This window comes from Gadus chalcogrammus, chromosome 7 (genome assembly GCF_026213295.1).
Source record: "Gadus chalcogrammus isolate NIFS_2021 chromosome 7, NIFS_Gcha_1.0, whole genome shotgun sequence".
Classification (NCBI taxonomy): Eukaryota; Metazoa; Chordata; class Actinopteri; order Gadiformes; family Gadidae; genus Gadus; species Gadus chalcogrammus.
In genome coordinates, this window is record NC_079418.1 from 25,058,186 (window position 1) to 25,081,485 (window position 23,300).

The 23,300-nt window shown below is 44.5% G+C and overlaps 1 protein-coding gene and 1 long non-coding RNA gene across 3 annotated transcripts; one reads left to right on the forward strand and one right to left on the reverse strand.

Annotated features, from left to right (window-relative positions):
• Positions 1 to 438: 438 nt before the first annotated feature.
• LOC130386563 (uncharacterized) lies at positions 439 to 4,981 on the reverse strand. Of its 2 annotated transcripts, none has more exons than XR_008896134.1 (5): positions 4,939 to 4,981; positions 2,872 to 2,923; positions 2,380 to 2,449; positions 1,549 to 1,884; positions 439 to 1,120 (listed from the first exon to the last, which is right to left on the reverse strand). It is a non-coding gene; the product is annotated as an uncharacterized LOC130386563 (long non-coding RNA). The 2 variants fall into 2 exon arrangements; XR_008896133.1 differs by lacking the exon at positions 4,939 to 4,981 and adding an exon at positions 4,727 to 4,913.
• A 935-nt stretch (positions 4,982 to 5,916) lies between these two features.
• tlcd3a (TLC domain containing 3A) lies at positions 5,917 to 22,796 on the forward strand. Its single transcript, XM_056594849.1, has 8 exons — positions 5,917 to 6,248; positions 11,165 to 11,251; positions 12,983 to 13,202; positions 16,518 to 16,613; positions 17,260 to 17,584; positions 18,444 to 18,493; positions 20,584 to 20,710; positions 22,789 to 22,796. Exons 1-8 carry the CDS (start codon positions 6,127 to 6,129, stop codon positions 22,794 to 22,796), a joined length of 1,035 nt encoding a protein of 344 aa, XP_056450824.1. The 5' UTR covers positions 5,917 to 6,126.
• The last annotated feature ends 504 nt before the right edge of the window (positions 22,797 to 23,300 follow it).

The following is a 23,300-nucleotide window of genomic DNA, read 5'->3' on the forward strand; positions in this document are numbered from 1 at the left end:
CCATACTGACTTTTGATACTCTTCCTTTCTGTTTTTATTACAGCAGGTGAGTCTTCTGTACTCACCATATTGTCTGTGCTTACAACTCTGAGGTAGGCTTATAACCTTATAAATGTATCTGTCACCCTTAAGGCATTTACAGTGCCTCTGGCAGCGATACCCTTGTTGGTCTTCATAAATCTTCATAGGTCATCTATCAAACCATTGTTGACTGTTCCATCGCTAATGACACCATAAATGTCCTCATCGTATGTCGATGTGAACCAAAGTCCAGTTTTAAAGAGACACCGTCACTTTGCACGCCTGCGGCCTCTCATGGCCGGAGTGAGCATCAGAGAGCATTGGCTATTTGGCTCTTTGATAGGATGAAGGGCGTCAAACCAACATCAACAGCAAGGTGCCAAGTATATCTTACATTTAATAGAGAGATCTTTTACATTTGAGCATTTTTACATTTTATTTGAGCCTCACAAACTGTCTGTCAATATCTAATATTCCCAGCAGATTAATTCCATAAATTCTGAATGTATCCAAGGAAACTGGAAGTATATCCTAATGGTCCCAGATAAACCATTCCAAGATAGAAGAAGCTAAGTTTAACGCACTGCCTTTGTGCTTTTTTCCAGAGTTTGTTGACTGTTGCTAAACTAATACAATTGTATATAAGAACAGATGACGACAATGGTGATTTGTTGCTTATTGTGTTAACATTTTAATCATATTTTAGCATTTTATTTGGGCTACATATTTAGCTGTAGCCTGTAAGAACCAACGTTAAAACGGATGTTCCCCTGAAATAATCCCCAGACACCCAAGAGAATTCCAAAATGACGATATAAAAAAACTAATATATACATGCATTGACATGAAACATCCTGTCAAACTATGGCCTTCGAGCTCTGTATTTGCGTATTATTTAAATTATATATTAAATTATATTTTGAAAATATATGGCATTGAAGTCAGATGTTTCTTCAAGGGAGGCATTGATAGCAGGAAATCATAGAACTCTTTGAAATATCGAACAATAGAGCAAAGGTCATCAAACCTACTATTAAAACACTAATCAACCCTCCTCAAATCTTTCCAGTGTACTTCAGCAGACCAAAGATACCGCCACCTGATAGAGGGAGAAAGAAAGAGAGAGAAAGAGAGAGAGAGAGAGAGAGAGAGAGAGAGAGAGAGAGAGAGAGAGAGAGAGAGAGAGAGAGAGAGAGAGTTCATCGAACGGCATAGGAGCAGCCTTATTAGTTTAAAATGTATGGCAAAATATTTGCTGTCTGTTACTTTCAAACTCCAATCATGTCAATCCATTATAATCTTTTCTAAGTGGATATTATAGCCCCACCTGATGTGGCGATGGCGATGGGAACAGCTGAAAGTTATTTTTTATAACTGCTATTATGATGGGAAATAAATGATTAACCACTAAACCATTGTATTCCTTTATTACAGTGGTCTTAACCTTTCAGACTAATTTTGACGTTATCGGAAACACTTTTTCCGTCAAGATATAGGCTAGGTATTTATATCCTGCATCCAACTCACCCAAGGCAGCCGCACCGGCGATTGAACCGACGGCAATTCCTGCGATTGCCCCATCGCTCAGCCCCTCTGGCTCCGGCCCCGGCCCCGCGTCGGTGGTGTGTGGTTTCTGGGTGCCTTCGGATGTCGTAGGCTTTGTTGGATTTGCTGATGTCGAGTTCGTTGCTGGATTCGCTGTTGGCGTTTCCGTTGCTGGATTCTCTGTTGTCGTTTTCGTTGTTGTAATTGGAATCTCTGGTGTTGTTGATGGAACGATGGTTGTCGGGTTCGCTGTACCTGGAGCCGGGGTTGTTATTGGAACCTCTGTTGTTGTGGTGCTGCTAACTCCACCTATGAATACTGGCACACATAAAGGGTGGCAAAGGAGTGATTCACAGGGAAATAATGACATATAGGCCTATATCAGAGTTAACGTATACTGGCGCTATACACTGTATGTATTTTCCACTGAATCCATCACATTTTCCGCCACAGATTAGATGTAGAGGTTGGACAAAATAGATTAAGGTTTAAGAAAACTCCCTCAAGCACACATTTAAGTAGGCTATTTTCATAAATGTTTGGAATTCAAAGTTTATTAGTAAGATTAAATTGACTATAAGGCAGAGGAAACTGGATAATTGTAGACATAATATATAAATAGAATGAATAGTGTTCTCAGAGGCAGCCAAATAGTGAAGATCCCCTGAAAGTGTTAGACCAATATTATGATTGCGAAAAGTTGGGAGGAAACATTTTCTTTTCACAATGGAAAAGGATAATTGTTAGCTGTTTTTTACCCCCATTAGAACAAAGATGTACATGCATGCTTAGGTCATAAAAGAGGAATCCTACCTGTGCCTAAAAGGCAAACAGTCAATGCCGTCAGATTTCCCCACATGATCTCTTCAGTTGTTAAGTTACACTGATTTGGAGGGAAACACATTATCAATCACATTGTGTAAAGTTGGAGTATTGTGTGTACACAAAACACTTCTTACAACAATAGGGAGAGAGCACAGATGGAGCAAACATTTAAACTTCAGATACAATAATAAAGAAAGGATACATATTAATGTAATAATGTTTAATTTATGTATGATAAAGAGAAGACAATCTGAAACCTATATGCCAAGCAGAGTAGCACACCCCTACACATCCCACCCTGTAATAGAACCAAATAGTTATTTGCATACAGGGATGAGTGGCTTGTCAAATATCCATTTTCCTTACAATATTTGGTTAAGGATTTGTTACAAAAAGGATGTTTTGTACAACATTTCTGATGTTGTGTTGAGCAACATTTGTTGCGTTTAACATATGGTAAAAATTAATGTGATGTCTTACCTGAGTCCTAAGATGTTGATGCGATGTTGGTCCGGTGTCTATTTGATTTTTCCTGTAACACCAGGATATATATTTTCACCACCTGTTTTATGGCCAATTTTACTACCATGCTTCCCATGTAGCCCTCCCATATTTCTGTGTGTGTGTGTGTGCGTGTGTGTGTGTGTGTGTGTGTGTGTGTGTGTGTGTGTGTGTGTGTGTGTGTGTGTGTGTGTGTGTGTGTGTGTGTGTGTGTGTGTGTATTTGTGTGTGTGTGGATGTGTGGGTTTTGGGTGCGGGTGATCAGATAAGCCTATTACATATTTTTGAGTTTCAGTCAAACTTAAATACTTCATAATTTAACGAGTCAAGATTAGATATAACAACTCTCTGGCTCGATCCCAATTCACTCCTTCGCCCAAACCCTTACCCTGACCAGAGCTAACTGCCCCATGTAAGTAATTTCCAATGGGCAGACTGAGTCATTGCAGGTAAAAAAAAACTTCATGGCCAATGTGGCCATGAAGTTCAAAATGATTATAACTGAATATGGTTTTGCACACATTATACACAGACTTATCATGCCAAATCAATGTTGTTTGTGATCAATAAAATATCTAACCTTATTTCATAAAAGCTACTGTCGATATGGTAACAATAGAAAAAAACCTGGATGAAATATAAATCATTCACGATTCCCATTCAAGTTTTCAAGTTCTTTCTTAAAGGGTCGATCAAAACATTTGTAGTTCATTTCAAAGTCAGGTCAATAATTTCAATGGTCTTTGCTCAAGGATGTACCCATGTGACTGCGGTGGTAAATGTTTCTTTATTATAACCTCTTAAAACAGATGGGTAAACATTGCCATACCCTTCGTCTATGACAAAGATGAGCCTAGTTCTGGTCCGAGGCCATCGAAAAATAGAGCAACTGACCCCTGCTAGGCCCCCCAAGATGAAATGGTTTAGAACCACCACTGCCCAGGGGAGATTTAGGAAAACATAACCTAACGCCAGTACATTATTTTATGTGTTTGGCCAAGGGAAAAATATTAATTGCCTTAATCAGATCATATTTATTGTCCTCTTTGAAACAGAAGATAACAATAACATTGTATTGGCTGCCCCCTCAATCCATCTGAACTTTGGAACATTCCTCCTCTGTTAAATTGTGTTGCAACCATAGGGAGGTTGCTGGGAAGGAAGTACCATACATTTATTTCTGGAAGGATACATATGATTTTTGTAAACCGGACCATCCATTGAAAGAAAACACAAATAGTCAACAACCTCTAAGAAATTAAATGTTTTTTAGTTTTTTTGCTGTTTTGGATTTGAAACCAAAATCAGACTAATGGTAATATAAGCCGATCATAGTTGACAGGTGATATTATATAGTTCTTAAACATAGTATGTATACATTGGGTACTTCAGATATACAATTTGTCTGCAAGATCGATGTTGTTGTTTGAAAATATTGGTCTTGCATTTCAGTACTGTTGTCTCGCTCGCTTATCTTGAACACAATGGGTTAGCTAAGTTGGACTATAGTTTACGTTGTAGATTTGTAAAAGTCTCCCTATAGGAGTTCATTTTTTATACTTTCACTTTTAAGAATGCCCAACGACCATCGTAGGCCTCTAAGCTGTGTCCCAAAGCTTAGGCTGCTGCCTTGGTGGACTGCATTTCTCAGCTGCTACGTCATAGAGGCTGTCCCAATGCAAAAGATCCTTCGAATGAGGCTCATAAATGCAGCCTTCTTTCTGAGAACTCTGAAGAACACAACTGCTGCATCCTTCGGGCCTTGTTTAACCATTTAAATGTATGCGTGACCTAGGAGCTTTCATAGGATACTGCTACAAAGGACACGCCTTACCTTAGCTGCAGGCTAAGCTTGGGTACGCAGCTCCAGACTACCACCTACTGACCAGACAGCTCTCTCAACCATTTAGCAACAATCCAGAAACACCCAAGCAATAGCATACCTTAGATGCAACAGACAATGCCCTAGCCTTGACCGCTAACACCTACGAACCATAAAGAACACCAGAGCAACCACTCAAACACCATAGCAACTGTCCTACTTACAAACCAAGAGAGCCTACGCCGCAATACCCTGGTCTACTTTTTGTTTAGCCTACATCAACCAATCATGCACTCAGACCCAAATGTTATATACTGTGGATTATTGGGATCACATATGTTTAGATAAAACATGCATTTTCAATACATGTTACACTATAGTCAAACATGCTCATATGACAACACCAAATGCTGTCCATAACATAGCCTACTCCTAAACCACATCAAAAAGTAAAAATAATAATATGAAACCATTATTAGTTGGTTTTCGTGGTTGGAGCATGTATCAATTCAAGGTAACCACATGCTCTACCAGGGAGTGTCTTTTAAAGAAGTTTGGCTTGTTTGTCAAGCTTCTGTCCTGATATATGCTAATTTAAACGTGCGACAAGCTTGAAGGTCTGACTTAGTTTGCGTCGACAGAGCTATCAATCCTGAAGATCTTGATCATTTTTTGTCATAGTAGCGATGGGAAGTCAAAATCGTATCGTCACATCTCGAACTTCCTCAGTGTATAAAATCGGTAAAAACTAAAGTATTCTAAAATATATGACCAACATAAACCATCAATATTTATAATTATTAAAATGAATAAAAATAATTTGTTTGTTCTTATTGTAATATATTCATTAAAGCATAACAATTAACAATTCAGATCCCAAAAATGTATACAGCTCATAATAAACTATAAACAATTAAGTTCTTAACAGCTGAAAAAATCGAATCAATCATTGTGCAATTGCATTATTTGCCTTGTTACATATCAACATAAGTTAGAACCTATAACATTTTTTTAGTATGCCAACATATTTTGTTGCATAATATTATGTTGTCAGGTTAGGCCTACGACAACACTATTCACTAGGAATATTGTTTACGGATTTGTAAGCTACTGAATTGTTATAAGATGCATGATCAGTCACTCTATTCATATTGTGTTCCGTTTGAGCAGTTCGTTCGTGTGCCGCCCATCCCTACTTAAGAGTGCCGTGCTGCTGAGGCAACGTTAAAACGCTGCGCTCACTGGTGCCCGGATTGTGGCGTGAGCGCTGAAACAATCCAGCAAGCACGGTGATTCCGGGCCACCAAAAATGAGTAAACGTCGTGTGTAACGGGAAAATATAGTGGACAAAAGGTCGACCCTGATTAGAAAACGGAGATAGGTCGAGTGCCAGCTCCCGAGACAAGTGCAGGATGTTGCAAGTTCTGGCTTGCGGTGTCGTAGTTTTTCCCGGTCTCTTCTTCGCCTTTCGGAGAATACTCCCGTCCATTTTCAAACAGTGGACCGATGCAGACGTGGTTCTTGTCAGTGAGAGGTATGCTTATTCATTTTCATCACATAGCCCACCTGAAAACAATGTGCATTCATTGTAGCAGTCTTCTTGCAGTGAAACGCATCAAAAGCATACAATAACGTTATAGTACAGCGCTGCCAATCCCGAATGTAATGATATAACCTTACGGTGTCCATATAAATGTATCGATTCCTTATTATATTATACACCATCATTTTGTAACGTATGTCATACGGTATAATATTAGTAATAACACAACTATTGCCACTGGTTATCGAATTTCTATAGGGCATACATTTTCAGTTGAAAATATCCTCAGGTTTAATCCGATTATTACAAACCATTAACCATCCTTTAATTTGTTATGGAAAAACCATTAACTTTAACCCATCGTTTGATCGTGTGGGAGGCGATGTTTCTATCCCGTGAAGGCATTATACTATTTGTCTAACATTGCAATCATAAATGATGCAGAGCCTCCATGGGTCCTCAGCACCTATATTTAGACAGGCATGTCTCCAGCAAGTTGGGCCGTAGAGGTAGCCCGGGACTGGCACTTTTAGGACCCATTCTGAAATATTTATCCACTAGGGGCCCCTAATCGGCCCATACATCCATGGCCTAAATGGCAACACGCATTTTGAACACGTATATAGCGGTCTTACTCGCTATCGAAGTAAGAAAAATACTATAATAGTCGAGGCGCTGTGTTGTTTTACGTAACCCGGCTCGATAACAAACCCCTACCATAGTAACGTTATAGCTACCGCTCGTGTGAAACGCCTAATACCATTGAAACATGATGGACGATTAATGTCTAACGATATCGCATGTTTACTGGTCTGTGTAAACCAGTAAACTCACATGTGCTGTGGGGGGTTCAAACCATTGCTCATTTGAACGCTGTCACTGTTGCTAATCCGCCTATGAGCTCGGCAGAGTGCTGAGTTAGCTTTGTGTAAAGCTGGTCACTTAGCTATTACAACGATGCTGTCGAGTGACAATTAATCATCACGTAAACGGCGAATACTTTCAATATGTTAAACACTTTCGTTTGCTTGTAACTGCATGGCGTCAACGATGTATTTCATACGCCTCAATGCAGCCTAGTGGGAAAAGAGAAAAATCATTTCAAAAAGGCTTTTACAATGAAAGGCTTAGCATGTCATCTTGGACTACTAGGCCATCTCCACTGCCGTAGAGTTTATAAGCAGTACAAATTGTAATTCGGAAATACAGAACTTTAATTGAAGATGTCTCCTTCCATAGTGTTCCAGTGAACCATTGGTTTGGCCTTCACCCATGCTTGTTGCAATGCAGTGTGTTTGGGGAGAATGATAGGTGTGTTATCCCCACCAAGCTGAGTCTTCTGGTTTCCTATTAATAGTATTAACGGTAGAAGGCATAGCTTAGTTGGTTCTACCACAGGTTAAGAATGAAGACAATACAATTGAGTTGCACAACAGAGATAAAGGACAGCTGCTGCATGTTTATAAAACACCCCGTCCTTAGCTTTCTGTGTACCAAGTGTACCAGTTCATTGTGTTTTAATGTACAAAACATTTCAAGGGTAAGCAGCACCCTAACCTTAAAGTGGATCTGGTCCCTTACTATGCGTTTAGGATCCACGTTAGAACACTTGTATAGGTTCAAGATTCAATACTTTATTGCCATACAACTCTGTACAAGTTGCTAGGGATTTGTTTCAGTGTGCTCATGACAGTACATAATGAGCCAAGCAATGCTAACCCAGTACTCCATAATGTGGGTAATGTGCGTGTCACACCCAAATCTAACCAAAGCCATTACCAAAATGCTTTCCCTCTGGATTTCGCAGACGACTCGGTTTACAGTTTGATCTTGTCAGAACATGACAAAGGTAAAAAAAGGGGTTTGTTAGATATTCTGTTGGCTTTCTAACAAATGACCATCTTCAATATTTCTTAAGTCACAAAGCCATATGAATAGGGTATTGCTGTTGATTGGCAAAAATGCAAACCAATCAAACATGCTCTGTTGTACATAGGCTGACTGGAGATTTCATGGAAAAGGCTTACAAGCGTTGGCTACAATATTTTCCCTTGAACACCTCAAGCATGACCCTGGCCTAGTTTAGAGAACCGGTAGCTATCTGTTCCACGTAACACTGGCAGCCAATGTTTAATGGTAACACAGTTACTTAAGTGTCTTAAAGCATAGTGCTGGCCTAGTTTTAAAGACCAGTGACATGGGATTAGAATGTTCTCCCAAGTTGTGGGGGCTGGTCATCTGTGCCCCGTGAATACCTTTTATACTTGATCAATGATCATGCAATTCAACTATTATTATCATTCACCTTTAAATCAATTTGGAGTTTCATAGCACAGTCCCTCTATCAAGAGCTCAAAAGGTTGTTTTTCTGATACAAAGGAAGCAGTCAGTAAATATTTGGCTCGGTGCACAGTGAAGCCAAACTGTCCCATTTGAATCGCATGGCAAGAGTGTGACCAAACTCGTCCTCGACCTTCATAGGTTGTGACAGAATTGTGTCACTCAGGTGCAGCCAATCAAGGGTTGTTTATTATATGTTCATTCATCTTTTGGCAGCAGCAAGTAAGAATGATGACGACTGTTTAGTGCGAGTTGAAAGCTCAAAATGTCAATTTTGTTGTCCCAATGCGCTCTCGCCCTGGACATCCACTGTAAGTGTGGAAAACAAAGGGCAGGGACATGCTCTGAACTCGGTCCCTGAGTCGGTGGCTGATGGATGCTTCACGACTCAACGGTCATCGAGATCACGGCTGACTGGCTCTCCAACTCTGATAACGAGCTGAGGCCGTCACACTGTCCTCGGCATGGTACATACAGCCTCTTATCACACACGCATATCTACGTAGTTCATTTTAGATATGCTGGATGGGATAATATAGTGAATGGCATGACTATCCCCTTGATGAGCCGACAGGGAGTGAGGGGAGTCGGAGGGATAGAACGGAAGTGAGCCTTTTTGCCTCGGATGTGCTATGCTCAGTTAGCTTTTTTCTCCTTCCCTCTTCCTCTCGTTTCTGCTGGCTCCTTTCCTTTTGGGTCTACGCTCTGTCTCTCCCAGGGTTGCTTGTAGCAACCCACAACGTTGTAGTGGACTGTGCAACCCTGCATTACAAAGTGCATTAACTAGAGGAAACGTGAAGCGATTCTCTTGTCAGACAGGGTTGTAATTTTGTGTCCGTGTGTTTCTATGTATTTTAGAGGTGTATGTGTTGGCATACAGTATGAGTGTGAGTATCTGTGCCCATGCATGTGCATACGTTTGCATTTGCCAAATTTATGTTTGCACGCAGAGGCTCACATGAGTGGCAGCAGTGAGTAGAAAGTAAGTGAGGGGTCGTGGGGGTGGGGTAGCAGAGATGAGCATTCACACACCGGTGTAACAACATGGGAACACAAAACACATTCTCACACCCTCCCCTACCCGTCAGCTTTTCCCAAGTACACCTTAACAACCCTTTTTTGACGGCTTTTTCTCCCTTTGAAGCAACTGCTGGTCGGCAAACAAAAAATCCATTGTTTAAGGCCGTAGGTCCCTGGTCCTGTGACTTGAGTACGCAACATAGGCCTGGGGCTTGGGGCAGATTTCGCAAGGCTTACACACTTCGCATGCTTGTACACATCTGTCTATGCAAAACATTGCCAAAGAAGACGGTAAAATATGGTGTGACTTTTTTCTCCATGATGCCCAGTCACATGATCTCTGTTGCCATGCCAAGGCTGGTGTCATGACCACGGTCCCGCAGAGAGAGTGTGGAGGGGGGGGACCCATAGGGACCCATAACACAAACACATATGTCTAACACGACTCTTCTGAAGTGATTGTGATCTTAATCAATGGCTCACAATAAGTCACATGTCTTCATGGCGTCCCAGGAAGCTTTGCAAAGGGTCTTGCATCACTGAATAACGCTGCCCTGTGACTCTGAACTCGTTCTACAAACCTGATGGACAATAGCATTCCTTAGTCAAAGATAGTGTCTCAAAGTTAGGAAGAATATCTTTATCAAACAGGAGGCTACTCAGTGTTGCAATCAGTGCGTTAAGGGGATTACTGTGGGGTGCTGTTTGAAATGATTTACAGGTCGAATGAGATTTGTGATTAAATGCAATTGTTTTGGTTGCCTCGTGAGAGACTGCATACAATCATAGGTTCAACTGACGCTTGAGTGTGTTGCAAGTGGCCCCTTGCTAATCCACTTCCAACAGCTGACCTTTTGAAGAAAGTACATAATAAAAAACGATAATCAGTGGGCAGGCAGCCCATTACCTCACTTTTCTGAAAGGCTATGCCAGGTGTGTCAACCAGCTTTACCCATGCCACTGTTTGGCACCTAAACCCATGATTGCAGACCCAATTTACTAAACCATCAAGCAAAGTTGCCCAAGACCAAAGAAGATCATATATGTCTGCAAGAGCTCATGAACCTTGGAAAAAACTCAATCCTGACACGAGTGAGAAAGATTTGCACGTTTCTGCAGGGAAGGGAACACGTTGACGCCATGGTCTGGCAGTAAAGCTGAGTCATGTGACTTTTTGGCACTACACAGTGCATACCCATAGAATTCCTCTGGTTGAGCTTCTTTCTTGTGGTTTGACATTTTTTACAACCAATAGTCTGTGGATTTGTCCTTCCAGATACATCTAACAAAAGTTGTATAGTATAGGATTTATAAAGAGTCAATAACATTTCTAAATCAAAACCATTTCTAAAATCTTTATATCAGCACAGAAATACCGCCAAAGCCAACCCATATATCGGTCGGGCTCTAATTGACACAACACTGTTTAGAATCTCTAACCTATAATGTAATAGGTGATGTTGACGTTTTCCATTGAAGAACATGCCGATATTAACCTCCCTCTCTTTTTTTCCATCTCTCTCTCTTGTTCTCTTTCTCTTCCCCAGGCTGGTGTCCTCTATCCATGCCGTCATGGCCACCACGGTTGGGTGCATCGTGGTGGCATCGTGTCGGGGCAATGTCGTTAGTGACAGGTGAGTCGAGTGCCGGCCAATCACAACACAGGGACCCCCTTTAATCTTTTCCCGCCTATACAGTCAGTTTGGTCTGGGGATCTCAAGGCCCCAATCGCTAGGGACCCACCTATATTTTTGAAGGTTATGAGTCAAACACTTAGCGGGCAATCTAACAAGACTATTATCCGAGGCTATATGTTTAATGCAAGTGTGTTTTTAATAAATTTAAAAAAAGGGAGCACTCTGAATATATCAAATGCATGAATCTGACTGATGCTCTTCCAGCTTCCCCCTAATGGTTCCGTCAATTCCATCTCTCCCTGATTAACAATCCCTATGCCCTCTCTGTCCTTTCCCAGCAAGGATAGCAGCGAACCACCCATCTGTCTGCTAACTCTCGTCCGCTAACATTAGCGCTCCACAGCCCCCATAGCCCCGGCTGCGCTGCATCCCAGACCCCGGCCGCGAGAGCCATAAAGTCGCTTGCGGAGCCACATTTCAACCGTTTAACTCACTGAGTGTTAGCGTAGCGATAGCATGTCCGATGCGTGTAACGACGTTGCCGTGCTAAGCTAATGCTACTGTATTAATCCCCCCACTGAGCTACTGACCAGCACAGTTCCTGCCTCCCTCCCCGGGGCCATTGGACTGCTAATCTTCTCTCCCCCCCTCCCCCAGTGCCTGGGTTTACAACACTGCTCTATTCTGTTCTCCTCTGAACTGCTAGGAGGTCACACTCGCATAAGAGTCAAGCATTGTCTTTCCCCGAACATTGTATTTACTCGTCATTATTATACGGTTGTGAGTATTTGTTTATAAGAAACCTTGAACATCCTTAGCACTCAATGCTCAATGCAGATTCATGGAAAATTTCTAATGGCCTGACCCTGGCCCCGTAATGCGAGGCTGTGGTTAACCGTTAGCTTTGCCTCAAGAGCTTTGCCTTCAGGCGTCTAATGTGGTCCCTTGTCTTGTCGTTTCATCACCAATGTGCTGTCCATACACACTAAATAAACCTTGGGGAGAAATATATATTACTCATCACAATTAACATGACATGAACTATTTTTTATTTAAATTGCTGCTCTCATTAGCACAGTTAGAGCATTAGCATTAGCACAGCTATTTGGTGTGTGTGTGTGTGTGTGTGTGTGTGTGTGTGTGTGTGTGTGTGTGTGTGTGTGTGTGTGTGTGTGTGTGTGTGTGTGTGTGTGTGTGTGTGTGTGTGTGTGTGTGTGTGTGTGCGTGTGTCTCTCTCTATATATCTGTGTGACTGATTGATAGGCAACTCTTATTCCTGGAACTGGGTCCAATCTTGAACAAGCGATGTACCTTTCAACGTAAGGCAAAATAGTGCAAAGGTGGCATGGCTACAGCACAGGGGACTCAGCCAAGAGTCAAGGGTCAACAGCTCAGGCCTCTCCAGTGGCTGTTTCTTTGTTCCAGCCCGTAATTAACCGTCATAGTAATCGCCACTAATTAAGTCCAGGAATTTTGTAATAATTGCATGCAGCCGCACGTTGAAGTGCTCACATGTTTTATGCGAGGACGGTTGAAAGCAACTTTGCATCAGTGAACATGAGCCATTTTATGGATTAAAGTGTTAAACCTAAGACTTATTGCAGTGTGTTGGGACAATCCCTTCTCAAAGGTGAACAACAATAAAGTGAAGGAACATAAGAACAACTTTCAGTGTACAGAATGTGACTGAAACGATTTTGTTGACACTATTTTCTACCTTTCTTGCAGACACTGGCTGGCCCCCTACTTTGTCATCTGGTACGGTGTGCCCTACATGGCGTACGACCTCTACGCCATGTATCTCAGCCACTACTACCGCTTCCAGGTCAAAGGGCACGAGGACTACAAGAGGCATTCGCTGAGCACAGTTAACTCGTTTGTGCGCAAGGAGTTTCTGCTGGTGCTCCACCATATCGCCCTGCTCACTGTTCTGCTACCTGTCACTCTGGTGAGACATGGGGGGACGGGTAGAGGGAGGGAGATATCATTCATCAAAGCATTTCATAGCTCGATGAATGGGGGGTTAGGGTTAAAATCGACCAGCCAAGCAATGTATTTGATCTCTAACCCTGGATTTGTTCATTTTAAACCCTGAATAGGGGGGTGGGGAAGGTTGAAAGTGATCTTTAACTTTCAATGTTAACATTTGCGGGCTCAATGCTAAATGCTCAATGGGGTTCTAATAGGTTAGACTATGAGCCAAAACAGGAGCACATTAATAGATTGGGAGTAAAAATGCTTCATGATCAGAAGCAGGGTTAAATAGTTAAAAGCCCCATGCAGCTCGGCGAGATAGAAAAAAGCCACAGTGGGAGGCTACACTCATTCATGAAAGCCTTACTAGATAGACCGGAAAATTGTCAATTTTCAGTATTAATAATATTGGTTAGCTTGCGATATCTGCTGACTTCAGGCCTCAACTGGTCTGTTAGAGTCTGCAGAAACCGTGCCAGTAAACAGATTTTATGGTTTCTATGGAAAGTACTTCATGATCCTGACGTTAATTTTTTCAGCCGTTTGCCAAATTTAACGACAATGTGATCAGCCACTTCCACCATCGCTGTAATGGTATTTGACCGCATAATGTCATTTTTCTTAAAGGAGATTCAATGTGCTTTCAATTTGAGGACAAAATGCTGTGTTTTCAGTCATACCCTTCCGTTCGCGTGCAGAAACCTTTGATCATCATACACTGGTTAATCTAAGAGGCTGCTCCCGCCATTCTATCATCTCGTCATCCTTCGACCTTGAGTTGTCCTCCTTTTTTGATGTACATTTCAATGACGGTTACAAACGGAGCCCGATTTTATAAATAGTTCCGCCAACACGGCCATCAAACTATCCATTAACTGTCCTATGACGAAGCCTCTCGTGTAAAGGAACAAAGTGTTGCTAAAAAAACATGTCTGTTATCTGAGGCGGAGGTATTTTGGTATATTTCTTTTATGTGCTTTTGTAACTGGGCCAATTTATAGGAATATGAAACCGTTAGAAAGCAGCGTCAAATAAACATATTTCCATATACTTTATTACAACATCATTCAAATTGAAGTTAGTATGGTTTTAGTTTTAATCTCAAATGAAGACTTGCTTGGTGGTTGTTATCAGAGTGGCCACTTTGTTTCACAGGCAGCCATTTGACTAGAACACCGGGCACTGTTCCCTTGAGATAATCGCACACTGATAATCGCACACTGTGTTTTAAAGCTAAATACAATGGATTTATGAAGTTGTGAGCAAAATGCTTTGACCAAATGTCATTGTTAAAGTGTATTTGCATGTTTATTACACACTTATAGACCTTCATAAAACCCCTTAAAATCTTGGTCACGGCTACTTGATCAAGAAAAGGAAAAGGGAGATCACCGGTCGAAACATTTAGTTATCTTAGCCAGCCAGTTGTAAAGCTGACGGGGCTTTACTAATGACGCTTAAAGGTCTAATTTAATCTGAAAGGAGATAATGGGAGAAAAACAAAATGTCCAAGCCAAAGAACAAGAACATGATGTTATTTCCAACTGCTTTCAGCAAATAATTGTGATTTCTGAGTCATTATTAGCCATTTTTACTTCTATACTCCATGTTCTTGTTTTTCACGAATACCCTTCAACTGTAAAGTTTATCGTTTTAATTTTAGAAGAAAATTCACCTAGCTGGAAAAACAAATCCGATGATATCTGCTATGGGGGAGCCTCGTTCAATATTATCAGTGTCAACACGAACCTGCTATGTCAGACTGCAACACGCGGCCCGTCACCGAACAGCTACTCTCTCACCACAGCCCTCCAGGCCCTGCACCACAACCCCTCCCCTCGGCTTCATTGTACGGTTGCTGTGCTGTGGTTGGCCAGCCCTGCCAGGTGCTGTGGAAACCCGAGCCCCCTTGTTTGCCGTGGCCGTCAATGGTGACCGAGCATCACCTTACCTTGCATTATTGAGGCCCAGCTGCTGTTGTTGTCGTCGTCGTCGTCGTCGTTACCTTCCTCCTCCCCCTCTCTCTCCCTCATTCTGTCTGTCACCAGCATCATGCCTGAGCCAACGTACTTTGGGCTGATTCCACCGCCTCGAACGGTTTAGTCAATGTAACGTGGAGCACTACGTGGGTGTGGCTGTCATTGTTCAGGTGTGCCTGCTGGTGGAAGGAACCCTAACCCAAAGACCTGTGTTTATTTCAAGGGGAACTGTGGGGTGTTTTAATGGTTATTGAGTTGATGTGACCTCCAGGCCGCACCGCATCCGCCCCAAACTAACTTTTCAGCATTTCATCTTGTGGCCAAATTTGGTAAAGCACAAAACATTGCATTAAATATGTAGCAAAAATACTCTAGACGTATACAATTTTTGCTAGAATGAGGTAACATTATGGTGATTGAGCCTATGGCCCACTTAAGAAATCCCTTGAATCTGCAGTATTATGAATGTTTCAAACTGGGTGTCTGTGGGCTCATTCCCTCGATGCATTCAAATCCCCAGCGGCTCACCGTGGGTGATGCGTTATCCATCCCCCAGAGAGGATATGGCAGAGCTACCGCCACAGACTCGCTCTTCAACTCACCTGTGTGTGTGTAGCGCTGGACGTACTGTATTTCTTTCGGCATAGATGCCCACCCAACGACAACTGAGGTCTTTGGAAATTGCCACTTTAAGGTGTTCAATTTTGACATGTATCACATTCAGACTACAATCCCAAGCATCAGTTTAATCGACACTCACCCACTCGCCCGGGGGGTGGGAGAGTGTGGGATGACGGGGCCGTTGTGGTGTTAAGTTGCTCTCCTGTGGTCTAAGACGGTCTTCTGCGGGCAGATGGCAGGGGCCTATCGGCTCGGCCTCATGCTTTATTCATCACCAGCTAACTACTCGCAGGGCTTGACAACTCCTTGTTTTGTCGATTGTTGGATTGTTGTTGTTTCTATTGTCTGTCCTCAGTCCCCCCCTCCCATCCCCCCCCCCCCCCCCCCCCCCCGATGGGATCCGTCCACCACAGAGTCCTGAGCCTGGTCAATATTTTAAATGTATCTGATTGCTCCGGTAGGCCTATGGCCCTGCTCCTGCTTGCTGTTCCTTCCTTCTTATAAGGTCATCGTTGTGTGTTTTTATCCTGTCCTTTCGTCCAATCAAGGCGGTGTTCCAAGTGAAACGTGTGTTTGTTTCTATTGCAGACCTGTCCGTATTGGCTCATCAGGACACGTCCTGGTGGGTGTCTCTGCTCATATCTGGTTGCTGGGTTCTGTTTGCTGACTGTGTGTGTCTCTCTCCTCAGTTCTTCAGGAAGGACCAGGGTGACTTCTTTGTCGGCTGCTTGTTCCTCACAGAGCTCAGCACACCCTTCGTCTCTATGGGAAAAATACTCATTCAGGTGAGTTGGAGTGAGCGAGCCAACGGAGCCGATGACACACATGCAGGTCCAACAGGTTGCTGGGTACAGCCTCAGGCCATTGGCACCTGCACAATGGGAATACTTTAGAAAAACGACAGTTACTGGGCTGTCCGGTTTATGCCATCATGCAAACCTGTTAATGTTTTTAGTTAGCCAATTCCAGCAATGCAAAGGACAGACGTACCACAATACGCATCCGTTGAGGGGTATTTGAGTCTATTCAACATGACTAATGGATTAATATATTTTATATTATTTATTAATTAAAAAAATGTATTTGGCATTGACGCTACACATTTTGTCCCTTTACTGACACCTCTATCATTCAGCGTGCAAACGTTGTTTGGCAGGTACACAAAGTAAAACTCATTAGTCAGCAGCAATTGGAAATCACTAGTGAGACAAGAGACTACAGACACTATTTTAACTCTCTAAACTAGGAATGTTTGTCTGCAGCCATCTGTTCGATCAGAAACCCTTAAAATGGGTGGGAAAAATGGCATAGTCATTATCATTGAACATCCTGGGAGAAACAGTGGGTTTGATTTATTTTATGGAAGTCTTTTCTAACTTAATTATCTGATCCCCTCCCAACCCCTCTACACACTGTTCCCCCCCCGCACAGCTGAGTCTCCAGGACTGCCGGCTGCACAAGGCCAACGGCGGCATGGTGCTGCTCACCTTCTTCGCGTGCCGCATCGCCCTCTTCCCGTACATGTACTGGATGTACGGCCGCCACTACGGCATCCCCCTCTACGGCGTGCCCTTCCACCTGTCGCTGGCCGCCAACCTGGGCAACTCCTGCATCCTGGCGCCGCAGGTGTACTGGTTCGTGCTGCTCTGCCGCAAGGGCTTCCGCCTGTACCAGCGCAGCCGCTGCAGGGGCGACGTAGCCGCCCCCGCCCGGGCCGCCGCCGCCACCGCCGCCGCCGTCACGGACAACACCAAAGGCGAGTGACGCGGGCGCGCGATGGGGGGGGGGGGAGGCGGCCTTCCGCTGATGACGCCGCTGCCACCTCGAACCGCCCCGCCCACCCGACCCTTCCCCTCGAACCTCCCGAGCCTCCCCCTCCCCCGACCGCCCCCTCCTCAACCACCACCACCACCACCACCACCGCCGCCGCCCGCCCGCCACCGTCGCTGCTACTCCTACCGGGCGCACGTGTCAAGAAGCTAACGCCACCCCCCAGTCACCTCCTTCACCGGTCCACCCCCTTTCCCGCCGGCCATCTGGTGTTGTCGGTCTCGCTGCCGACGGCCGTGGTTTGGTCCCAGGGACGTTAGGACGGCGCACTCGCATCCGTAACCCTCCCCCCTCCCTCCCTCGGCCCCCCTCCTGAAAACACACATTACCCCCCCCCCACCCCCCCCAGCGCCTCACTCTGCCGCCTGCCGCCCGGGGCAGAGTGCTCCTCCATCCATCCCGACGCACGGGGTGAACTCAGCTTCGGCCTCTGGGGTTTGTTTCTTTACTTTGTTTTGGGGTTGGTTTTCTTCGTTTGTTCCCCCCCCCCCCCCCCCCCCCCCCCCCACTGGACGTAATCTGGTTTCCAGTGCTCCCCGTCTCACTCCACTGCGCTGGACTATGGGTCAGAGGTCACCTCAACCCTAACCGCTTCCGGCAGGACTAAAACACTGGGCGAGTGAGGATGACGAGGGCTTCGGCCTCTTCGTCGTCGATATCTGTTCTGTACCTCGAAACTCATCGATTATCATCTCCTGTTGCCGGGAAGAAAGACTGTATCTCTTTCTCCTCTCTCTCTCTACCTATCTCTATCTCTTTATCTCTCCACCATTCTGTGTGCGCAGACTCCGGTCCTTTACGAAGATCCGCCGCGGTGCGGACGCCCCTCAAACCGGTTTGTTCACCTCCCTTATGCTTAGGTTTATCGGGACTTATGAAGTGTAAAATATGCGACGATTCCACATTGACCGCCCCGCCCGCCAGCCCGCCTACCCCCTCCCCTCTAACGCCTCTCCAAAGCAGCTCTGTTCCCCTGGTTTATCAAGGAAAACACTGGTAGTGAAGACGACAGCCGTGTCGGTGCCAGCGTCGCACCCGTCGGGTTTCAAGTTCCACACACAACAGAAAACCTGACCACCTCCCGAGGAGTGGAGTGGTCACCTGAGCCACCTGTGAGAGAGATGACGCCCGGCCGCGTGTGGTTAATCCCGTTATTTATCCGTTTGATTGTCTTTTAGCCTTTTCCACCTCCTCCTCCTCGCTCCCCAACGCATCAGATATCGTCATAGCAACAACGAGCTAACACCCGTTTGGTCTTTGTTTTTCCGTTTTATCTGTAACATTTGATCCAACGCAAAGGCCACTACAGACCACATGCGCTGCAGTAACCCCAGAGAAGCAGTCTAGCCCCCCCCGCCGTAGGGGAACCCAGGCGGGGTTTGGGGGGGGAGTCAGCTTGACCGGGTCAGACCTCCCTGTCGGTCCACCCCACCCGGTGGGATGGGCTTACGGGGGGGTTGCGCAGCGTGGGCGACCGGGAGGGGGTCGGAGGGAGGACTGCGTACATGTCCTGCTGTGGGTGTCCCTTTAAGGTCACATAGTAAAGTGCCTGGTCTTACTCAGGGCAACAGACAAGAGCAATAATGCTGATCACCAGTGGCAATCACACTCATTACTAACGCACACGGAGAGGACTAGCCCGGGGAGAGCGTTACGACGCAGCGGCACACAAAGGCAGGGTTGACGTGAAGCGATTTTATCTATTTTTGGTTTGATTTTGGTTTTTATTTGAACCCACAGATGTCCCATGGCTTTTTTTTTTTATTTCATTACGCGGACTGAGTGGCGAGTTGATCTGGTTGATGTGGATTAGCTTAAGTGGTCGCGGGGTCCCGGCATATCGCACTGTACATACCTGATCACGACAATTTTTTAGAAACACTACGGATCTATATATACATGTTCTAAATCTTTATATGTATTATTCTTCTTATTATTATTAAAGATGGCAAAAAAAAAAGCTCAATTCCATGAGCTCTCAACACAAGACCGCTTAAGTAACATAGCTGCAACACATCTTAATCCCGTATGACTACTAGGAGAGCAGCTTTTGGGGACAACGTCTTTTTATCACACACTGAACATTTTATTAACCATGAATTCATGTTGTTTTAGGATCCATGTGAATTAATCTGTTACGTTAACTTTTGTTTTAATTGAGTTGAATGGATGGAACACTGGAACCGTAGGGCGGCTCTCTGAAACCCTCAGAGTCGGTACGCGGACTCTCGAGGAGTCTTTGCTCCCTTCTCGTCCAGGCCCAGCACACGTTATCTATGCAAGGAGGTCCTAGCCATGCCTTTTTACACTGCTTCAATGTCCGATGACATAAAGAAAGGTTAGGGTTATGGGTTATTTATATCTTTCATGTAGGGGCTACTTTGTCTGGACATTTTTATTATTTTTTACATTACCCGGGTATTCTTTCGCACTTTTGCTGGTAGATTGTGGAGTATCTGCGTGGACTCTCCACTCCCTGTTGCGTGAGGCCGAGCGGTTGCTTTCGGTCTACTTATCCGTACACATGAATATCGACAATGTGACTAGAATATATTATTATTTAGCATTAAGTGCTCTCTGTGCGTGGATAGTCGGCAGTACTTGGCAACGGGGGGTCAGATGAGCAGACAGTCCACTGGGCCAGGGAGGGCTGGTGCACCCCGTAACATGAATCTATCCACTGTAATGGCGACTTTTAGGACGAGGGCGGGAGGAGGGGGGGGGGGCATGACATTAACGTGTCAAAGCTATACATCGATATTGGTAAGCAGCCGATATCCAGCATTCATATCACCTCGTCTGTATTATTATTATGATTTTTATTATGATCATTAATCTCCATTATTATATTCTCCACATATCAGTCCACACTGCTTTAGTGTTTCTTTGGCTGGATGTGATTCTCTGCGGATTTTCTTTCTCAAGCTAACGGGGACCCGTGTGGGCAAAGTGCACGTGGCGAAGGCAGCCAGTGGCGCGCCGCGCTCGTCTCTTGAGACCAAGCGAGATGGCTGGCTGCTAACACACCGGCCGCGGCAGGGTGGTCAGAGAAGTGGGCAGGGAGCAGCAGGTGGATGTGACAGGGGTCTTTGTTGTTTTGTGTGTGGGGGGAGGGGGGGGGGATGATGGTGGTGGTGGTGGTGGTGGTCGGCTCCGTGTCCGAACATGTGTCAGCCAGTGTTTGGCCCCGTAAGCTCCCATTCACGGCGTCCCTCCCTCCCATCTTATCTCGCTGTCGCTCCACGTCTCTATCTCATCAGGCCACTCCTATGCACTTCCCATGACCCACCACCCCCCCCTCTGGCCATCGTCATGTCTGTGCATTGTTGAGTCTTATCGCACAACCTCAACACACACGCACAAACCACAATGTGCACATCAATCACCTCACCATGAAGGACTGCTCGCTTTTACTTTCTGCTTCCTTTATTGGGGAGGGGGGGGGGGGGGTTGACTGCAGGGTCGGGATACGGCCCGCAGTATCCTGGCCTGCCGAGGATCGGAGCAGTCTGATAGGTTCCCTCGTCTCTAGGAGCAGAGGTTTGAGTTTCTCTCACCTTCCATGCAAGACCCACACACACACACACACACACACACACACACACACACACACACACACACACACACACACACACACACACACACACACACACACACACACACACACACACACACACACACACACACACACACACAAGCATACATACGCTGATAGACATGCACATATGTGAACACACACACTTGTATACTAACACGTGTGTACCCACACACACATATACATACGTGCACAGCACACACATAAACGTGCGCTGATAGACATGCACACATGTGAACACAGACACACACATACATACATACATACATACATACATACATACATACATACATACATACATACATGCATGCATGCATGCATGCATGCATACATACATACATACATACATACATACATACATACATACATACATACATACATACATACATACATACATACATACATACATACATACATACATACATACATACATACATACATACATACATACATACATACATACATACATACATACATACATACATACATACATACATACATACATACATACATGCATACATACATGTACGTTCACACACACACAAACACATACAGGCAAGTAGTTCTCCACTCATTTGACCAATAGACGGCTATTGAGCTTTTCATTCTATGAGTTGGTTTGTGATTTATTTCAGTTTTTGTTTTTTAGCGAAGATGTAGCTATTTCTGACTTTGGTATGACAGCGGCTATGACAGTGGTCCTATTATACTCTCCACTGCGGTTGCTGCTTTCATCCAGGGTTTAACTGTCAGCCCATCTTTGTTCCTGTGAGGCACAGGTCCTCGGAGTGGAACATCCCAGTGAGTTGTTTTTAATCGCTTTTAATGTGAAAATCGCCACCATACCTAACATAAAACCATGAGCCTCAGAATCTCACTAAGCTTAGCAAAGGTCAAAAAACAAAAAAATACGCACATAGTAGCTGCACGTATACTAATAACATGATTTTTATTTATTTACTTCTGCTCTGAGTTCAGAATGATGATCAATATGAGATATATTACAAGTCTTGCCCTCAGCCTCACAGGAGGTGAGCCTGTTCTGCTCAGGGTCTGCTGAAGATGCTAACATATGTCGTTACTACTTAGAGGTTAATTCTAAGACTAAAACTGTGACATTTTAGGAAACTTGATGATTCTGAATTTGATATCTGGAATGTGTACTTCCCTGTCTATACTGTTGAATTAATTATCTCTTTCCTGTCACTTAGCTTGTTGATACAGCTCATATTGAAGTTTAACCAAAGATCAGAATCAAACTGCAGAGATGATGGAGATGAGGTCTTTCTGGGGTCGCTGCACTTTGATGTTTCGTTTTTGGTCAATCTTTTGTGTAACTTCTATAGCTTGGTTGTTAGACCAAAGAATATCAGGCACCTTAGTGGACTAAAGCCGTAATAATTGTAGCAACGTGAGCAGAACTTTTTGAGTGGGTTTTACCTTGAAAGTGACAGACTCTCACGAGTAAGACCATCCCAGAACACACAGAGATTCTCTCCATCTGGTCATATTGCTCCCCCTCCCCTCCCCCCCAGAATCCTAGTCATAGATTTTTTTTCTGCCCAGGGTTTTCTCTCGTGCATGCATTCTCCTCCTCACTGACTGCAGAGGAGATGACTCATGCCTTTACCCATCAGCCACCTTGGTATACTACCCCCACAACCCCTCCCTCCACCTGCTATACATCGCCTATACATGCAAACCTGGTGACGAGGAGACACGTGTCCCGTGGTGCTCTGACCCCCCCCCCCCCCCCCTCCACAAACACAACCATCCCAATGCGAGAGGTGCCATCTTTCACCACATCTCATTTGAACCACATGAGCAGTGCATAGTTCATACATAGATGAACCCCCCACCTCAAGTCTCTTCGCCATACTTCCTCCTCAAGTGTCCAATCAGGATGCAACTCTGTGGGCGGCGTGTGTGATCTAGAGACTGTCCGATCTAGGGTGAAGTAACCAGGATGTGTCTAGATTCGGTTGAATGTTTCTTTTCTTTGGTTTGTTTCTGTTGGGTTTTTTGTTTGTTTTGTTTTGTTTTTCCC